This window comes from Castor canadensis, chromosome 17 (assembly GCF_047511655.1).
Source record: "Castor canadensis chromosome 17, mCasCan1.hap1v2, whole genome shotgun sequence".
Lineage (NCBI taxonomy): Eukaryota > Metazoa > Chordata > Mammalia > Rodentia > Castoridae > Castor > Castor canadensis.
In genome coordinates this window covers 63,263,857-63,282,274 of record NC_133402.1, presented here as the reverse complement: position 1 = coordinate 63,282,274, position 18,418 = coordinate 63,263,857, and the positions used below count along the sequence as shown (strand labels likewise).

The 18,418-nt window shown below is 41.0% G+C and overlaps 1 protein-coding gene across 1 annotated transcript in view; it reads left to right on the top strand.

Moving 5' to 3' along the window:
• Window positions 1-18,418, top strand: part of Slc9a9 (solute carrier family 9 member A9) — a 511,055-nt gene that overhangs the window by 222,270 nt on the left and 270,367 nt on the right. The window contains exon 7 of the mRNA XM_074059491.1: window positions 16,528-16,666. Coding sequence (XP_073915592.1) covers window positions 16,528-16,666 — 139 coding nt within the window. The remainder of the gene's footprint in view (window positions 1-16,527; window positions 16,667-18,418) is intronic.

Here is an 18,418-nt window from a genome sequence, read left to right as displayed (position 1 = left end):
GTATTTGACCACAAAAATTATATTTCATCCAAACTTTACTAAGCCATGTTGTATCCTGGTTTCCCTCCTCCCACCATTCAGCAGAGGCAGAGAAATGCCTGGAGAATATTCTTGCCTTGGGCTATAGAAAACACACTGCAAAAGGGCTCCTCTCCTTCTATTCTAAAAACCAAAAACCTTACCCCCTTTTCAGGCCCAATCATCAGGGATTGTTTTATTTTTATTATAGGACAGGGCACCGTATTAGAACCTATTGTGCAAGAAGCAGTTCCTTCCAGATCCCTCCTTTCTGGGACCAAGTCTGTTCAAACTAACCAAACCAAGATACATCCAACAGCACTAGAATTGAGGATTAGAATGCCACTTGACGGGGTCTTTCCAGAAAACTCTTCAAATCCTGTGTCTTGACAATTAAGGATAAGTTTTCAGTCAATATGAGCTTCTGCCTGACTTGCAGGTTCTGGCTAACTCTCATTTCTACACTTCACCCCTACCACCCTAGTCAGTTTATTCATTGCACTACATCAAATCCTACATGAGAGGCTCGAGAGGAATGTAACTTCCACACTTTTATTTTCACTAAACTAAGCAAGAATGAAGGATGCATTGATTTTAATCCTGATGTAAGACAAATGAAAATGGAAAGTAAAATTGAAATTCTCTGCTTCGAAGTCAGTACATTTTTCTGAATAGGGGAGCCTCGGGCAGATGTTTGATAAGGGTTGTTGGTAGAGAAGAGATTGTACTCTGGTTAAAAAAATGCATGTTAGTATAATTAATTTCTCATTTAATAAATTACCCAGTTTTGCTGAACTATCTTTGAAGCCAAAAAGAATATGGTTCTATGGGAGGATCACCCCAACAGCTCAGCAAGAAAGGCCAAGTTGACCAACTCTACCAAGCACTTCTGTCACTGGGCTTAAGTCATATGGAGCCCTTGTTCAGAGTCCTTGTGTGTTTTAAAGAACAAATCATACTTTCAAAGAGCACTGTTCCAGGGTCCACTTTCTTAGAAATACCCTGTCTACATAGACGTACTAAAGGTTGCTTTGGTGGTGTAAGATTAAACCATTTTGCCCCTAAAGAAGTCTAAATTTGGTACTATATTCTATTCTGATAGAAAAATAATGTTTCAATTATCCACAAAATTCAGTAGCAGCCAATGACAGATAGGCTTCTTCCTGCCAGATAATAAACCACACACTCCGCCTTTCAGACACAAACATTTTGTTTTGCCTAGAGGGAAAGTCTGGAAAAAAATAATCCTGTTCTACTTCTGCTTCAAAGGTTCTTCTTTGGAATAACCCTTAGGGCCACAATTGCCAAAAAGAGAAGAAAAGAAAGGAAGAAAATTTTGTGACAATTGAAGAACTGAAAAATGTGAAAATGCAAGTTAAGCTAGATAGTTTTTCTGGGGTTTGAGCTCAGGACCTTGTCCTTCCTGGACATTGCTCTCACTGGAGCCACTCCTCTAGCCCTCCTTGGTTTTCGGATAGGTTTCACATTCTGCTTAGGACCAGCTTTGGACTTATCTTCCTACCTCTGCCTCCCACAGAGCTGGGATGATGCCATCACACACAGCTTGTTTTGTTGACGTAGGGTCTGGACAACTTTTTGCCTAGGCTTTCCTCCAACTGCAGTCTTCCTGATCTCTGCTTCCCAAGCAGCTTGTGTTACAGGTGTGTTAAAATGAACATTTGAAAGACCTCACCAGTGGGGACCAATGGGTAAGCTCCTCCCTAGGACTCCCCGAGGACTGCCCCGTCTAAGCCATTCATGGGAGAGGCATCAAGGGAGAGAGGGCATCTCATAGGAGCTTTGGAACACATTGACAGTTCTTCCACTTACTTGCTATATGACTGTTGCCGTGCTTAACTTTCCTCAGTTTCCCCTTATAATGTGTAAATAATACTATCTGGACTGTGGGGTTTTTGTGAGAGTCAAAATGTAACGTATACAAAATGCATATCGCAGCTCGTCCTTGCAGAAGTCCCTCAGTAAATGGCAGCTTTTAACATTGCAGTGTGGAAAGCACATAGCCCAAGAGAACTACAGCACTGAACATTTTGCTGAAACAGACCATGTCTGCTTTTCCAAATCCACTATTTAACACTATCATTAAGCTGGCATTGTGCAGGGTGATCACTCAACTTACTAACAAACTGTCTTTTTATATCTTCCTATTACATTCTATTATGGCTTGAAAAGTCCAGAGTTATTTTTCTCTCTTATCATTTTGGGATTTTACCAATTAGACTTTTTTTTTCTAACCCAGAACTTTAAGAGGTGAATGTTTTCAATGGAACTAACTTAACAAATCTGCCAGTACCCTCCTTCTTTCCCACTCCTACTTACACAGACTGGATGGGGCCAGAACCAGGGATTGCCAGGCAAACCTAAGGCTGAGAATAGCCAGGGCCCCTGCCCACTTCTCTAAGACACCATCTCATGAGGGTCTCCAAATTCTGGCATTAGATTTGCAGGGATTATCATGCTCCATCTGTGGGTGAGTTACTGGACGCCATCCCCATCATATTTCCTGTGACGTCAAGGGGCTATTATCTCCTACTATACATCAGCCTACGCCACATAACGCTCATTAGCATTAAACCATAAAGCAGACTTCTCATAAACGCAAGCGAGGATTTTCTTTCCCCACCTTACAGTTGTTTAAGGGCCTCTCTCTCCTCTGTCTCTGTCTCTCTGTCTCTGTCTCTCTCTGTCTCCCTGTCTCTCTCTCTCTCTCTCTCTCTCTCTCACACACACACACACACACACACACACACACACACACACACACAATGGATCAGAAAGGTGCCACAGTCCTTTATCTTTTTCATTAAATGGCATTCTTCTCACTGACTCACCTCTGTTTCCTTTTGAATGCTTTCTAACAATGGCCCTGAGCATTTTTTTAAAAACTGAATTTACTAAGAAGGCAGTAATAGGTTTGAATGAAAATCTAATGAATACACTTAATTCAGAGGAGACAGTGAGGTATAATTATCGATTCTATCCTTTCTCCCAAAGAATTTGCCATTTACATATAACTTTAGTTCCATGTGAGAAGTAAGGCACAACATTAGCTGCTAGAATATTTGTTAAATGGGTAAAATAGTAACAGAAAAAGATCTGATCAATAAAGTCTACTGAGAGAGCGACAGAGAGCAGAGCAAGAGAGAGTCTACGAAAGGAGGAGACATAGAGGAAAACTGTCTCAATGCAGTCCCCTTCCAGAGAAAAATGCCTGTGCACATTTACCAATATTGGTTTCACATGCATTCCTGAACTCCCACAATCATTGATTCCCTGGGCCCCTTGCAGGTTGTTCCCATAGTAATTATGGCCTGTTTCCTTGGTTCTAATTTGCAGTTTTCCATTGACCTCCCTCCGCCCCTACCAAGTCATCCAAACCACGCATCCCCCAAGCTGTGAGTTATTGCCTGCCTATTTGCAGAAACCTTCCTGCTGGTCCTCAAGGCTGTTTCAACACCCAGAGCCATGGTTCCCTGAGCCAAGCAATAGCTTGTGCCCATCTGTAGCTCAGCAATGGCCTGATAAATGAAGTGTTTGTCTTCCTACAAACCTCTGACTCCAAGTTTTAGTAACTATCTTTATTGCACAGAGTGGAGAGGTCAATTAATATGAGTTGGGAATCTATCAACTCTTATAAGTTGTATTCATTTGAGATTAAATATATCTTTTTTATAATTTTATTAGTATATAATAGTTGTACAGGGGGATACATTGTGATATTTACATATATTGTAGTTGGATTTACTCTCTCCATCTTTCCCCCTTCTTCTCCCTCCCCCCTTCTTAGAACAATTTCAACAGGTTTCATTATTCTATTTTCATATATGGATACAAAATACATCTGCCATATTCACCTTCATTCACCCTTTCCTTGTGCCCACCCTCCTCCCACTGGTGCCCACCCTCAGAAAAGACTTATTTTTGTCCTCCTGCCCTTCACTTTTTAGTTAAGTGTATACTAATGAGCCAAGGGGGTTTCACCTGGGTACTTCAGCCTGTATGTATCATACTTTAATCAAATTGCTCCCATCTCCCTGTTACTTATTCGTTATCTCCATGCTCCCCTAATAGTTAGCAGCTTACTGTATAGTGCATTATATTATATTCATATATAGAGGAATTGTCTCGACAGTTTTCATTCTCTTAACATTTTCTTTATTTCTCCTGCCTCCTGTAGCCCCCCTGACTCACTAATACAATTTTGTTCTTGCTCTCATTTTATATATATATGTGTATATATATACATATATATGATCATATGTTTCTATATATACACTTAACTTATAGATCTAGCTTCCACATATGAGGGAGAACATAACCTTTTGAGCCTAGCCTACTGTGTTTAACATGAAGTTCTCCAGTTCCATCCATTTATCTACAAACAACATAATTTCATTCTTCTTTATGGCTGAATAAAATTCCATCGTGTATATATACCACATTTTCTTACGATTCATCAGTTGTGGGGCATCTAGGTTGCTTCCAAAGCTTGGTTATTACAAATAGTGCTGCAATAAACATGGCTGTGCAAGCGGCTGTGTTCTATGCTGGAGCTCATTCCTTCAGATATATGCCTAGGAGTGGTATCGCTGAATCATATGATAGCTCTACTTTTAGTTTTGAGAGTCCTCCATACTGCTTTCCATAGTGATTGCTATAATTTACACTCCTCCCAACAGTGTACAAGTGTCCTTTTCCCCCACATTTTCACCAGCATTTGTTGTTTGTGTTATTGATGACAGCCATTCTGACTGGCATGAAGTGGAATCTCAGTGTAGTTTTGATTTACATTTCTTTCATGGCCAAGGATGCTGAGTATTTCTTTATGTGTTTATTGCCATTTCTTCTTCTTCTTTTGAGAATTGTCTGTTCAGTTCATTTGCCCATTTATTCAGTGGATGGTTGAGTCTTAGGTTAGTGTTTTGAACTCCTTGCCCTTGTCAGATGTATAGCTGGCAAAGATTTTTCTCCCTTTTTGTATGCTGTCTCTTTAGTCTGGAAACTGTTTCCTGTGCTGTGCAGAAGCTTTTTAGTTTCATGTAGTCCATTGGTCAATACTTTCTCTTAATTGCTGAGTTATTTTGAGTTCCATTCACAAAGTTATTTTCTATGCCTATATGGTCCACTGTGCTCTCTATTTAATACCGGATTCATTTCACATTGTCTTCAATGTCCATGTTCTTAAAACAAAGCTGTGTCCTGAAGATCCAGTACCTGAGGTGACTCCTCTATAGAATATCCACTTTCTAGAAACTTCTAGAAACATGATTTATGAACATTAGGAAGAAGAAAAGCCCTTTTGGTAAGATGTGTGGCTTGCAGTTCTCACATTTCAAACACAAAATTGAGTTGTGCAGGGATGAGACAACCACCTTAGTAAAATACATTGGTTTAAGATCACTATGTATTTCACGTTCAAAGATGACTTAACTCAGGTGAAATTGTCTGCAACTCCACAAAGATGGCTGCAGATTCTTAATTAAATTAAACTGTGATTTGGGGCCCAGATGCTCACTTAATTGCTAATAAATGGAAGAGCAGTAGTCAGGGAGTCTGGGGGAATCAGTTGATCAGTGCCAATATTTTTCAGGAAGTGTCCTGTCACCAGGTGAAACTCCATTCCCTCAGCTGTCTCAGGCAGCTGTTTACATTCAGAGTGGGGAGGTTTCTTAGGTATGAATGAAAAGCCCTCTTACTAGGAAGGCATCTCATTGTCTATGAAAAGACTTTTGAGCCAGCCAGAAGACACTAGCATTTCATTCCTCAGCCACAGCATTTGTGGAACACTGCAGACTTCAATGCAAGAAAGTACCAAGTTGCTGATTCTTCTTTATCTCTGTGCAGATGTGGTGAGCTATGAGCTGGTGGTCACCATGAAAGCAGACTCCATTGGTTTCATGTTGGTTTTTTCCCCCTTGATTTTTACTAATCAGCAATCCCACAAAACTTCATTAGACATTCTGCTCACAAACATATTTTCCTTCAGGTAAAGCAACACAATTTATGTGGCATGCCTATCTTGGTATCCCCTTCCTCAAAAGCAGCTAGAAATTCAGCTCTGTTAGATTTGCAAGACAACTGTGGACCTTTTGTTCTTAGTTGTTTTAAAAATTTTATATGCATCTTCTTGCTTCATACTATTCTAGTAGCCCTCGCTTTACAGGCCTCATTAAGACAAAGATGAATCCAATATTTGATCTAACCAGCCATATAGCTCATTCTACCCAAAAGATGTTAACAGTGTTCTGACATGTTACTGGGAATTCCTAAAGTCCTCCATGTTCTTAGAAATAGACCTAGTTTATGTTGATTTTTTAAAATAAATGTTGAAATATATAGTAACCATTCCAACAATAATGTTAATACAAACAGGAACAGCAACAATTCTAACAGCTAACATCTGTGGAGTGTTCTCTATGTTCTAGCTGTTATTCTAAATATTATAAATGTATTCACACATTTATTCCCCATAATGGAAGAAAATCAATTGTTATAACCATCTTCTAGATGAAAACATTGAGACACAGGAAAGTAATGACTATAAATACACGCTAATCCCATGTGAGAAAAGATTGACCAGCCTGAACTGAGAACAGACCTGAGTTAAGCCAGAGATATGGGATGCAGCTTATAATAAACCCATTTAATACAGAGGCTAGGCCTCCATTAAGAAAGTCTGGCCCATTGATTATCAGCAATACTACTCATATTGAAATGAATATTTTAACCAATGCAATTTTTAGCCTTGCAATTTAGGACTAGGAGTCCTAAAATCTTCCACTTCAAAGAATGGTATTTGCCTCAATCCTGTGAAAGCGAAGCTTTTGCTGAGTTAACTTCTCTCTGTGAGCATACTCAGGTGATATATCCAGGTGTTCCATTCCTTTGTCTTCCTTGTACACAAGCTTTCAACCAATGAAACTTGAATTAAATATCTGATCTTCCACTTACCAGCAAGTTAACTTGGGCAGATGATCTAATCTCCCTGGGTGTGTGTATTTCTAAAATGAAAATACTTTCTTCATTAGACTACCAAAAGGTTTAAATGAAATGAAAGAAAATAAAGTTTCTTAATTTCTTTAAGGCCTAGTTTCCTCATCTATAAAATGCAAATAATAATGGCACCTATTCAGGGGGTAATATGCGACAAAGCTCGTAGACACACAGCAAATGTGGAATGGGAATGAATGGCAAGGATTTTGAGTGCTCAGTAAACCCAAAGGGGCTCAGCCAGGCTCTTTTCTTGATTTTCAACCTTAAGAGTTAATGTTTGGTCTTCTTGGACCTATTCGTGATTATATTTTAATTTTAACTAGACTTTCATCATTAGTGACTATTAACCTGCTTTTCTGTATCTTTTTATATCTATTATGACTAAAAATTTCACATATCACAGCACTGTTTGGAGCTAAGATTTCATTAATGAGGATTAAAGGAACTGAAAATTTGGAAAAAAGGTGGAAATTCCCATTAGGGCATGAGAATTATTCTCTCTCTTTCTCTCTCTCTCTCTCAAATGAATGGGCTTATCATAGCAGGATTCAAATTCTTGTTTCTACTTCAGAAAAAAAAAAAAAGAAAAAGACATGGGAAGAGTATTTGCAAGTTACTTTTATCTTTAGGACTATCTAAAACTCACTTTCAATATTAGGTATTAGAGAAAATTTCTCAAAGCCTACAGACTAATTCAATTCTGACAAGACTTTTCAGGCTAAATTACAAGGTAATTTAAGATCTCTTTTTAAAGAAAATGCACATATAATTCATAACAAACCTCCTTTAACTCTCTTCTCTTTCAACCAATTTTAAACTCAGAGTTCTTTTTGTCACCTTAAAGTTGGAACTTAATGGACCAGAGCCACTTAGGAAGCTGTCAAAGGCATTATTCTGTACTAAAATTTGTAACCATTCTTGATGTCGTTATCAACTCAGCTCCAACCTAAATCATGGGCACCTCCACTGCAGCCATCATTGAAGTACTGCTCCTTACTGGCTGTGCACACTCAGTCATTCCCAATGTTGGGATTTAGATGAGCACAGGAAAGCTAAGCACCGGACAATCCCTCCCTTGGTGGAACCAGAGGAAGGTAGAAAATAGCAAGTCTGTGACCCTCGGGGTAAAAGATTCCCCAAGACCACACTGTCCAACTGTCTGGTACATGAGTTTCCTCCGCAGCACCCAGGCAAGTAACCCTTTCATTCTAAGTTCAATCATCTCCAACTACACAGAACTCCTTCCCTGTTAGAGAACCATATCATTTTCTTTCAGATCTAAGAATTAGGAAATCTTGAAATGGAATTTAAAGCTAAAATATCTCCCTGTAATGTTTTAATTTTAGACTTTCTCTCACCTGCTGGAATCATAAAGAATGAAGCGAGGTCCTTCCACCTTTCAAATATTTGCTGCAGTGACTACATTCATCCATCCTTTAAACTCCTGTCCTTCCTCAGTCCTCCTCCTCACTGTGCTGGACTTCCCCTGTGGCCTGATACAGGTGATGGCACCCAGCTACTGGAGTGAGGCCTGGCTGCTGGAGCATTTGAAGAGTACTGGAGCCAGGTTGCCTCTTGTCAGCTTCCTTTATAGTTATTAACAGAAGCTGCACCTGGAATATTCCATATGGCATCTCTCTTCTGCCCCACACTCTCCAGTAGCTGCCCTTTCACCCCTAGAAGAAAACCCTAACCAGGCCTGGAAGGCTTCACAAGACCTCCCAGCCTTCTCTCACTCATGTCTCTCCAGCCACACTAGCCTCCTTGTCACTCCTCAAATCCACAGAGCAAGCTCTGTTTCAGGAGCCAGAAGCTCTTCCCATCCCATCTCACTCAGAGCTCCATATGACCATCTTTCCCAGAGAAGCCTTTCTAAACAGCACCTATCACTCTCTTCCAGCCTGTCATGCTGCTTTATTTTCCTTTTGACACTGTTATTCGTTCATATATTTATTTGCTTAGCTGTTTTCTATTATCTTCTCCACTGCAACCGAGGTCAGGAACGATGTGTTGTCCCCTGCTGTATCCTCAGCTTAGAGCAATGTCTGCATGCAGTAGGTACTCAACAAATACACACTGATGGAAGGAATCAATGCAGCCTGAGATTGCATTATTCTTGGAAGAATACACACCAGTTTCTCCTTCCCACAGAACTCTCCTTGTCTTTTTCTCTCATGCATGACATCCAAATGACAGCGTATATTTGTCAAGGATTTGGAAAATCACTCTCTGGGTATGAATTTGAACTCTTGGGGAGCAATCATGAATTAGTCCTCCAGAAGCAAAGAGTTAATTAATGTGCCTCCCGTGCAAAGCTCTCTGCAGGGCCCTTGGCCCCTGGGAAGGTGAAACCCTATGCTTCTAACTCAAGCTCAGTGAACTTCTGGCCAGGACCTCTTATTATTAAGAGACAGCTCTTCTAACCTCCCAGGGTGCCTGGAATGCCCCCAATTCCTGAAGTCATTATGTTTTACAGCAGGTTCTCCTGACAGAGCTTCATCACCCTTTGGCAGAACATAAGCCAGAATAATGGGCAGGCAGATGCCAGAATGAATTCCGATGTGTACACACAATTCTTGACCCCATAAAAATCAATCCCTTATTCATAATTAAGCAACTTCTCTAAGAAAGGGCAGATTGGTATAGTTATTAAAAGATAAATAATAAATAATGATCTACTTGTTTCTTTTCCTTCTTTCCTTTCTTCCTTCCTTCCTTCCTTTTTCTTTTGTGTGAAGAGTATTAAACACAAAACAGTATTTTAATTATTTCTTTTCTTGCTTGTTTCTTGTGTGTGACACCCAGACCCAAGAAAATGGGACAACTTTTACATATTTTCATTGCCCCTCTGTGTTATGATGCTCCTTAGAAGGTATCTTGAACAGCAGAAGGGCATGGTAACTCTAGGTTACCTAGGTGGGAGGAAAGAACCTATAAGCACCAGGATGTAAACATCACCAGTCAGAATATATTCATCCTGTAGGTCTTCTGTTTCCCACATTGGGGTTAGGGACCACAAAAAGATCATCAAGACTCCCTATCAGGGAAGAACACACACCTCCCAACTGTCTTAATTAAATGAAGCAGCCTCATTCCTGAGCTGTGGAGAAGGACGGAGGGGTCTTCCTTGGAGAGAGTGCAGAGTTTGGGGCATGCAGCTGCGAGGCCTCCCCATGGAGGTACTTTCTCTCCCCTCACGTAGGAAAAAGGGGCTGCACTGGAGCCAGCCTCCAACACCAGTAGGCACGGGTATCCAAGTGAAAGAAGGAGGACCGTGCTGCCTCCTTTCCCTTTCAAGCCACCCTGTTAGTGCCCTAGAATATTCTGTAGGGAGAATGCTTGCTTTGAAGATTTAGGTTTAAAGCTGGACTGAACTTTTAATCACTAAAACAAATTGAATAATGGAATTTGACCAAGACATCATTAATGGAACCACCAACCCAGCATGAAGGGGGATTCAATACAGTACAGCTGCATGCAGTAATTGGGAAAAAAATAAACCATTTCATATTTATGTCCCAACTAATCAAGAACTCTTCCATGAACTGGTGCCAATAGTTAGAAATTTTTTGTTAGGGATTAAAGATTTGGCAGTGAAAATAGAAGGTTCTTTTGAATATCTTTGGCTATAGTAATCATTTTCTCATGTTTTTCTTTAATGATTAAATTCATAGAAATTCTGAAAAAGATACAATGTGTTTACTTGGTACTTTCTCTTTAGAAGTTTTCAAGTGACATTGGTTTCATGTTAACAAAGGAAGTAAGAGTGGCCGGAGGAATAGAGAAAATGTTTTTGTAATGAGGCAGCAGGGTGGCAGGAAGGTTGTGGGAGTTGGGAGGAGCAAGCCAAGGAGGGTGTTTTGTTGAAGCACATCTGCCTGGGAGCTTGAAGCCACTGATGCTTGGGCAATTCCCAGGGGTAACTGTGTAGCAAAGTATATCAGCAGTAGCAATGGCGAATATCAGGAGTGGATGATGTTGGAAACGGGAAGATCTTGAGGAAGATTGCAGTGATCAGGACCTTGATGACTCACTAGGGTCCAGAATGGAAAGGTGGTCAGAGTCACAGGGCAGGTGGCACTGGGCAGGGATGATGGTGGTGTCAATGCCTCATGCTTTCCTTACTGTTGGCTCATTTTCACTTTCAGCACCATTTCACTCACAGTGCCTCTTCTTCTGCCTCTTTTTCTTGCTTTTTCCTTCATTCCCTTTTTCACTACTACTATTTACTGAGCACACACATGCCACATATCAAGAATTTATATGCACAAACAATTTATATGTTCAAATGACTCCTGCCCTCTAGAGATTTGATCAGGGACTAGTCAATCAGGGTGTGCGAAGCAGGTGACCAAGTCTTCATTCTGTTTGGATTGAGGTGTTTATTGGGCATCTAGTTTGAAATACTTCTTTTAGAACTGAAGCAAGCAGAGAGAAAGAGAGAGAATGTCATACAGAAACAGGAATGAAAAGAGAAGTCACTCAAAAAAGAAGAAATATTTACTTAAGAAATGACTAGTTCCTTCTAGGTGTCAAATGTCATTTCAAGTGCTTTTTAAACACAAATTCATTTAATTTTCACAGAAATTGAGGTACAGATAGTTTAAGTAACTTGCTCAAGGTCACACAGCCAATAAGACAGAGTCAAAATTTATACCCAGATCTCAAATCCAGACTCTATGTTCTTAACGCTCCCTGTGCTGCAAGGCTAATTCCTTTCAGAAGCTTCAGATAGGCAAGAAAGGTGATTGCTGAGAACAGTAATCTCCATGTGTACGTGAAACTGAAATGGTACACAGAAAAAAAAATTCCTTGTTAATGTTGCTTTCATCAAAGGAATTTAGGATATTTCATCCATTTTTAATTTTTTGAATAAAAGATGCTGCACACATTTATTTCTAAGTATGGATACAATATACTGTCATCAACCAGTTTTTGCTGAATAATCTGTTCCTAAACAGAACAAATCAATAACCTGGATTCATTTCCAATTTATGGGATGAATATTTAAACACCACTGTGTATTTCTAGTCTTATTATTTTCAAAGATACTGGTTCCATCCAACTCAAGTATCTATCTTCATCAAAAATGTCTGGGGACTGTAGATCCACCTTCACCAGTGTGTGCCATAAACCGTGCCTCTTCCGGTGTTCCAAAGAACAACCACTGCCCAGGTTAACAGAAAACCTGATTCCTTTTCTCTCCCTCTTCCCCTCCAGTATTTCCATCCACTAATGCCTCAGTTGGGATTGGCACAAGGGCTAAGTCCAAAAGGCTGAAATCACTTAAATAATGATATTTTTCCCTTGGATAGAAACTGGAAAGTTCCACATTTGCTCCCCAAATCCTCAACTGCTTCCAGCACCAATCCCTGCAGCTGCAGCTCCCAAGTCCATAGGCTTAGTGTTGTAACTGGAAACCAGAGCTCTGAGAATTCTTTTGCCAGGAGCAAGAGCCAGGAGGAGCAACTTTCTAAACTCCTGGCAGTGCAGAGAGATGCAGCCTCCCTAGAGACAAGTAGCTTCTGCACACCTCCTTCTTGCCTGCACTTCGTCCTTCCCCACCTTATCTCGTGCCTCACCAGGAGACAGAGGGCACTGCCTGCAGAGCATCCCTCAGGAAACCTGGTGAAGTGCAACAGAGTCACCCAGCCTATTCTTGTCCCTGGAGAAGACCCCTGGCCAGCCTGCCGAGGACACTTCTTTCCCTCTTTGACTCAAGAGCTTTGTGACAAGCATGACAACCTTTCAGCCTCATTCCTATAACTGTTTCCCTAGGGTGCTTGTTTGGTACCTCCTCTCCCTGAAACCACTTCTGTTCCTGTGAAAAAGTGACTCGCTTCTCTCTAACACCCTCAAAGCTGTGACAGCAGGGCAGCCACCCCTTCTGTCCATAGTTGGAACTGAGGCTTGATTCAGTACATGGCTTTTTGCTGTATGTCACTGTGACCCCTGTGGATGTTCTTAGCAAGATGATGACAATGAAGGCAATGATAAATAACAGTTTTTTGTTTTGAATGCCCATAAGCGCTTGGTGAATGGCCCCAGAATCCCTAAGACACAGATACGAGTTTAAATGTGTCCTATAACCCCAAGACATTTCTGAAGGACCAGTACTATCATCATTTCCATTTAATAAGCAACAAAATAGTCAGTCTGACAAAGTAACCTGACCAAGGCTGTACAGCCAACAAGTGTCAAATTTGTGGCTCAAGTAAAGAGGCACAAGAATCATCTTCCAGGTCAGCCTGATGGTTCCACAAGTACCCACAACATGACTCCATAGAGTTAACGCCAAAAAAAAACGTCTTGAGACGGATGGTTCCTTCCAAGAGATGACTGGCTTTTACAAGCCTCCTTCTTTCTAGCATTTCTTCCTTTCTACTTACCAGTCTAGTCTTCATTCCATTAGCCTTTCTGTAGCCTGTCACATGTGAGGTGCCACACTGTGCCCTGGGCACACAGAAAGGAAGCAGGCCCAGGCCAGGCCCAGTGAAGTTACGGGTCTGGGCATGGAAGCCAGGCATGAAGCAAGTTTTCCTGAAGAACTTGTGGGTCACCTGCTCATGGTCAGTGTAAGCTACTCATCCTTGCCAACAGGAAGGTGGAGCCCGTGTTCCATCCTAGGCATGAAAATGAAGTCTCCGTCCTGAGTTCTCATTGTCCTTTCAGTCAGTGCAGCAGTGTCACTCAACTATCCTCAACTAACCCTAATGTGGGTTAATGGGTTTTTCCCCCAAAGATCCCTTTTTCAGGGAAGAAACAAGAAAGCTACATGGCAAACTTGCTAGCTGTGTGACTCAAAGTTCTCTTTTCTTCAGCTTCTTTATTTTATAAAAAGAAGGAAGCTCACAGAGATGTTATAGGATTAAGCAAAGTTAGAGTGTGAGCATGAAAGGATAAATACTATGTTAATGGGATGGCTTTTGGGTATCCTTAGCATGGAAGTGAAGGCTCTGAGAGATGCCACCTCACCCACCTTTACCCCTCCACATGGGCCCATGTACACACTCCCTGAGCTCCAACCGCAACCACTCTGCCATTCTTAATGTGCCCTAATCCCACCTGCCTCCCTGCCTTTCTTCATACTCTTTCCACTGCCTGGAATACCCTCTCCCCATCCCTGTGTGTTGACCTGATACCTTGCTCAAATAACAGCTCCTTTATTGTAAAAATAGTGCATGTTTCCTCTTTTATACAATTACGTGTTGTGTATTCTCACACCACCACAACTGAACCTAGAGCTACTTGTCATCCATATTTTAGGCTTCTTTGCCTAAGTATACATTGCATAAATCAGGTGTTAACAAAATGTTTGTTGAATCAAATTGTTTTCAACTGCCCATCTGCTTCCAGCATCCTGTACCTAGTGCATCACCCAGCATCTAGCAGGCACCCAATACATACTCCCTGGAAAGCCTTAGGACCAGCAAATTCAGTGGACAGTCTTCAGAGACCAAGCGGCATTAAGCCTTTCCCTTCATCTAAGCCAAACATCACAGGGAAGGGGATGGAAGTGGGCAAACAAAGAGGCTGTGCCCTGTTGGATGGGCTGGAAGAGAACAAAACCTCCCAAAGAGCAGAATGCAAATCAATGGGGTTACCCAGGCAAGTTTAGGTGACATACAGGGATAGTTTTGGTGAAATTACACAATCTCAAATGTATTAAAAATATATTTAGCACACCAAACTTATGATTCCATAGGTGTACTATCATAGAAGCTCTTATTTTTGAATAAAAATTAGTTGATTTAAAGAAAAACACTACATAAATAATGGCACCAGATATGGCTGAATTAGTGATGGTGGTGGTCCCAGGTCCAGGTACATCAGACAGAGGAAACACTTCTGGGGATGTGAGGTAGAGGTGAGGATAGAGAGCTGCCTTTTCAAAGGGTCAGATCTACTGGAGTAGCCTTGGGGATTTCACTTATTTACAAAGCTACAGTACTGTGCAAAAGCCTTTGTTTGAAGGGAAGAATGAAATAGAGCATTTTCTCATCACGTCGTTTCTTCACTGAAATGAAGAATTATGCTGGTGGATGTCAAGGTGAACACATCAGACTTCACAGCCTTGGGCACCAGGTTTCCAACCACCACAAGGTTTTTACACCTTTCCCCTGGAATGACAGATACAAAGGATCCCAATGTGGGTTTGCTTTTCCCTTTTTTCCTGCAAAGCATAACACTGCACAAAAAAAGAGACACTTCAAAGGTACTCCTTTCCTCGCATACATTTCAGGGCTCCATTCAAGACCCACATTCATCCCTCTTATCCAATTACAGGATCAAAGCAGAAGTGTTTGGCCTACTTTGGGGGTTTAAAGACATCCAGGGAAAAACCTCAGAACATTTAAAGCTACCTGCTTTATGCCACATATCTTCCTGTAGGAGAGCTGGAATCTGCTACCCCTGCTCTCTCTTAAATAGTCTCTGGGTGCAAAAAGTCAGGTCAGAAAGTTAACACGCACTAATCATCCGAACATAAAAGATTCAGTTACATCTCTGTAAAACCCAATCTAATCTCAGTAAGTATGTTTAGGATACTGTTGACTCTATACCTCTAGAAAATCCATTCCAGAATCCACCCACAAATGCTTGATTTTCCTGATTAGTCTCAAGACTCCATGTTACAATCAAAACTGTAACTTCATTAGTCTTTGAACCTACCAGTTTGAGCACATCTGTTTGTTTTAATTCTACAATATGGGGAGCTCATATTTTCTAAAATAGGACATACCTTGTCCTTCCTATTAACACTCTGGGATTTGAGGCTTTAAAAAAAAAGTAAATGCAACATCTTCAAAAATATTTAAGTTAGCAGGCTACCTATTGGTAGATTGGTTTTCTCTATGGAAATAAATCTGTTGGCAGCCACTGGAATTGGGGTATAAAAGATGACCTTGAGCAGCTGCTGCCATTTGTTTTGGTGGGAAAATGAGGGTTTCGCTCTCCCTGGGGATTAATATTGTGATGGTCTGAACACTACTACGGGCTCTGTTTCTGAGGGGTTACACTGGAGAAGAGGAATGCTTTGTGGTTTATGACAAGATCACAGCAGAATATTTTGTGCACACTGTGATTTGTATCGCCCATTTGTGTACAGGCCATAAAAGTGCACTTTTTATCAGGAACATTTGTGAATATATAACAGCACTGAAGACATATGGCCACTAAATAATTCACAGTTATCTATCTGCTCAGCAGATTCCTTATACACCTACCATGTTTTAATGCCTAGTTTGCTCAGAAACAATATTCTTTACGACCTTTCCAATATAAAAATGTTTACTGACTGGCAGCAATAGATGGATACCATGGGATTGGGTTGTAAGGAAGGGGAAAATTATCAGCTTTTTCATCCTCTCCACTCGTCATCTTTTTCCCTTCAACTCCTCCAACAAGTACCCAGCCTTCTAAGAAAGGATGCCCCTCCCAAAATGGGGTGCAATGGAAGATGGAAGTCAATAACTAACCTGTCCCCTCTTCTCTTTTCAGTTCTATATCCATTTACAGTCCCAAGGAGAACCCAAATGCGTTTGACACTGCAGCATTCTTCCAGTCCGTGGGGAATTTCCTTGGAATCTTCGCTGGCTCATTTGCAATGGGGTCTGCATATGCTGTTGTCACAGCACTGATATCCTTTGTTTACACATGGAAAGCTGGGGACTCTTAGGAGCAGTCAGTGTCCATAGAATGTTTCTGAGGATGAACAACTTCCAGGCCAGCATATGGTGAGATAGAAAGGATCAAATTCAATATAGCATTGCTGAGGCCATCTTGGTTCAAGATGATCCCAGGAGGTGTAGGTTGATACCAATGGCAGAATGAACCAGGTTCTTTTCTTGTCCAAGGTCAATTCTAGCTCTATTGATAGTGTTTGGCCTTAGACTATTAACAACATTTCAAAAATGTCATCCAGGAAAACTAGTAGGCATGAAACATTAGGATTAGCTATACTAGGGTCAGAAGGAAGAACTGAAGATCCAGGGTGAAGAACAAGACAGGATTGAGTGGAATGAAACACTGAGTATGTTCCTGCCTCTTTTATTTTTGAGGGTTTTTTTTTTTTTTTTGGTGGTGCTGGGGTTTGAACTCAGGACCTCATGTTTGTTAGGCAGGAGCTCTACCACTTGAGCCATTCCACTAGCCCCTCTGCCTCTTTTAGAACCATGTCAATTGCTAGCTCACAGGGTAGGCCACACCAATGATCGCAGTGGGTTTTCAAAGCATCCACAGTTACTTTATAGAAAGGGGCATGCAAGCAATGCAGGAAAGACAGGTCTGTCATATGTGAGCAACTGTATTAGTGGATTTCTTTTTTTTTTATTAGGAGTTGGGAGGAAAGTTAGAATTCCTAAAAGGATCTGAGCCAGGGAAAAACACTGATCTAGTGGGCTTTTCACCTAGAATAGTGGATGGAACCAAGGTAAGTCAAAGTTGAAGAGGAAATCAGACGACTAGTGCTAAGTGTTAGGGCTAAATGAAGACCAGAGAGAAAAGGCAAAGCAAAAGATGGAGGGCCACAGAGAAAAGAGAAGGAAGAAGTGTGTCAAAAGGGTAAGGGTCCAAGAAAAATAAAACAAAATGTTGGGGCTTATTCTATGAGGAGTGGTCCAGAGATTCAGTGAGCAGCTGCTGAACGGCTCAGTTCTACTGAGGGTGCCTACAAAGAGTCAGGATGAGTAAAAACATGGTCTTTGCCCTCTGTGAGTGACAAACTTGGAAAGACAAACTCTACGTTAGAAGCTGAATAGAAAGTGAGTGCCAAAGTCATATGCAACTTATTACTGCTATAAAAATTCAAATAGAGACAAGGTCATTGTATCTGGAATAGTCCAATAGACTTGGCCAATTACTCCATCCTGATGAGTAATTTTAGAAGTGTTATTTAGATGCAGAGTAGGGCCTGGGCTTAGCCTAGAAGATAAGTAGGATGTAAACTAAAGCTATGCAGTAAGTGATTCAGAAGAGGAAGACCAAAATTCATTAAGGTGTGGAGGTGGGACTGACCAATGGACGCATGGCAGATGTGCACCATAGGACCACAGGGCTCCTGCAAGTGAGAAATGGAAGATGAGGCAACATAAGTGAGATGAAAACACTTGTGGAGTAGTTTGTTTGTTTGTTTTTAAGAGGCTGAATTTCCTTCTACAGTCCGCAATTAGCCGCTGAAGGTTTTCTGCTCAGAAGAGGGACACACTGACAGTTATATTTTTAAATATATTAGGATCTGGTATGTAGGATGGCTCAAAGGAAGGGAATTAGAACCAAGGAAAACTGTGATGATGAATTGTTGGAGAGCATCAGAAAGGGAGACCAATGTTTAGAAGGAAAAATTTGTAGGACCAAATAATCAGCTGTTTATAAGAGATAAAGAAGAGAAGAG